The sequence below is a fragment of the Cicer arietinum genome, chromosome 7, assembly GCF_000331145.2.
Source record: "Cicer arietinum cultivar CDC Frontier isolate Library 1 chromosome 7, Cicar.CDCFrontier_v2.0, whole genome shotgun sequence".
NCBI classification, from domain to species: Eukaryota; Viridiplantae; Streptophyta; class Magnoliopsida; order Fabales; family Fabaceae; genus Cicer; species Cicer arietinum.
The window spans coordinates 24,271,830-24,274,359 of record NC_021166.2 but is presented as its reverse complement, the minus strand read 5'-3'; the positions used below and the strand labels follow the sequence as shown (position 1 = coordinate 24,274,359).

The window sequence follows — 2,530 nt, the reverse complement described above, 5'->3', positions numbered from 1 at the left end:
CAATTTTGAATTTTCTCAATCCAAATTTTCTTTGATCTCTCTTAATTTTTTCTATTTCTATTAATTTTATTTTAATTTTAAATTTTTTTATTAAATTAAAAATTTATATCATATAAATACATATAAAATTTACAAAAATCTATCATTTAATATATCATTAAAATTCATAAAGATTAACATTATTCAATAAGACGTTAATTTTAATATATCTTAATAACATATCAAATGATTTTATATTTGTATAAAAAATTAAATAGATGATTTATATAATACAAACTTTCAATTTAAACTAAAAACAATTGAAAAAAAAAAGATTTGAATTGAAAGTTTGTCGACATATATTCATTGTTTGGCTTACCCTTATCCTCGACAAGTTGGCCTCCTAATACGGTCGTTTTTCATTGCTTCCATGTTCAATTCCAATTGGCATGCACATTGTCCCAACTATCATCATGGTTTCCCCATATCTTATGCCTATATTGTGGTACGGCTCCATATACAGTAACCGAATCCTCTGGTTCAAAATAGTACATCTTATGATTGTGAACAAAATATTTAACAACTACTTTTGCTATATGTAAAAATTTATATGAACTGACTACAAATAACAACATTATCCTTCAATACTAAAAGGAGGTAGCATTCTATACAAAGCTAATCAAGCCTAATCGGCTTACAGTTGTACAAGCCCGGAATTTGGTAATCATAATATCATGAAACTAACTGACAGTCTTGCTTCTTCTACAAAGTTCTCAAAATCTTTAGTGCCATAAGCATAAGAAATACAGTTGTCACAATAATTCGTGTCTGCAATGGAAATTACGGGCTATTAGTAATGTTCAAGAGAATGATCAGCATTTCCGCATCAATCATCATCAACATTTTCGTCATCCTTCATGTACTTTTCTTGCACTGCTGCAACTGTAGATTGCTGAGTTAAGAGAAGCTCATAATTATTAAGAACTATAATACTGTACCCATGAAAGTGGTCAGAGAAAAAATAAGCAATATAATTGAGAACAGTGTGATAATCAGAACACTAACTAAATCTATGGCATTATCAGGTCCAAAATGCATTTAAATTTAATTATAGCTTTCTATCCCCTTTCATATCCAACCTTTCATAGACTTGAAAAGCCTCTTTGCAGCATAATTGAGGACTTGGATTTACCATCCAAGTGTATGTAAAAGTAACATGATAATTAATGAGATTTGAAATATGTAACAGAGATACTTTTTCAATGAGATTGAGAGCAATGTTAAGATTTCTAAATCAGATTAACCATTTACAAAATAGACTACATATATATACACATAAACAAATCCTCATAGGCTGGCCTACCAAACATAGTCACAAAGCTCATTATTAAGTTCGAAAGATGCTTGGACAGTAAATAGTACACAATTGCATAGAGCCAAGACTTCTTTCGAATATGGCTTATAATGACTTTTGTGATAATCAAATTGGTTAAGAAAAATCTATATCTGTGACATGTTTACAAGGAAAAATATATATATTTTGATATGAACAAGAGAAAGATATGTGTAGCGCTGAAATGCACTGCTTTTAACTCCACAAATGATGCCTGCATTTCCTTAATCCTTATTCCGTACAAAGCCATCTTTTTATCTTTTAACTGTTTCATGTGTGTTGTAACCTTGCAAATAACAGGAATGAGGCACCTATAGTAGCCCATCAAGCCTAACCACATACACAGCTTCAAATTTTTTAGGGTCTGTTACGACCCCTTCTGCCATTATAATGTGGCCTAATGTACTCCAAGAATGAAAAGCATTCCTGGATGGTTAAGCGATCCAGGTCTCTCACAATTTCCTCACTTCGATTTCCTCTCCTAGCCTTATTCTTTCTATTCTTTCAGTAAACTAACTATAACACTAGTTACTAACTTACTTCGGTTAACAGTAGTTAGTCTACTACATGTTTATAACAGTCCCCTATTAACCCCTTTAGAGGCTATTATTGGCATCTGCATTTCTCCTAACTCTCCTCTGGTAGACCCTACTAACTGAGGGTCTTGACCTATCATCAATCCTCCAACAAGAACATTGTCCAAAGAGCTTTTACATAAATCCTTCAAGTTCCAATCAGTCATTTTCGCCAACTAATGGAATGAATTTGGAGGTCATAATTACGTAGAAGATATGTTTCTCAAAGGAAGGCAACTGTTGTGTTTATAATACCATACCATCATCACTTTTGTTACTGGAGGACTAAAAACACAGTTCAAAAACAGTATAAGTATTCAAAGCAAGAATTGTTCAGATTAAAAATGCAGAATGGTAATTCTGTTACGCAAATGCTGAGCAAATAATGTTATTTACTATAGTTATATACTTATCGGATATCACAGTAAAATATAAATCAGTAAAACTAGTCACATGAGAAAAAAAGGATATCTATAATAATCCCAATCAAGAGCGCCCATTGCAATCTTGCTAAACTCAACTGCACTTGCATCTATGCCAGCAAATATGTACCCATTGCTTTTGTCTATCAGCTTCACTAAGT

General features: G+C 31.8%; 1 protein-coding gene across 1 annotated transcript in view; it reads right to left on the bottom strand.

Moving 5' to 3' along the window:
* Positions 1-554: 554 nt before the first annotated feature.
* The window catches only part of LOC101491553 (GPN-loop GTPase QQT1), a 4,810-nt gene continuing 2,834 nt past the window's right edge, over positions 555-2,530 (bottom strand). The window contains exons 9-10 of the mRNA XM_004516267.4: positions 2,419-2,528; positions 555-923 (exon numbers count right to left, since the gene is read on the bottom strand). Of these exons, the coding sequence (XP_004516324.1) occupies positions 866-923; positions 2,419-2,528 (168 nt within the window). The 3' untranslated portion in view covers positions 555-865. The remainder of the gene's footprint in view (positions 924-2,418; positions 2,529-2,530) is intronic.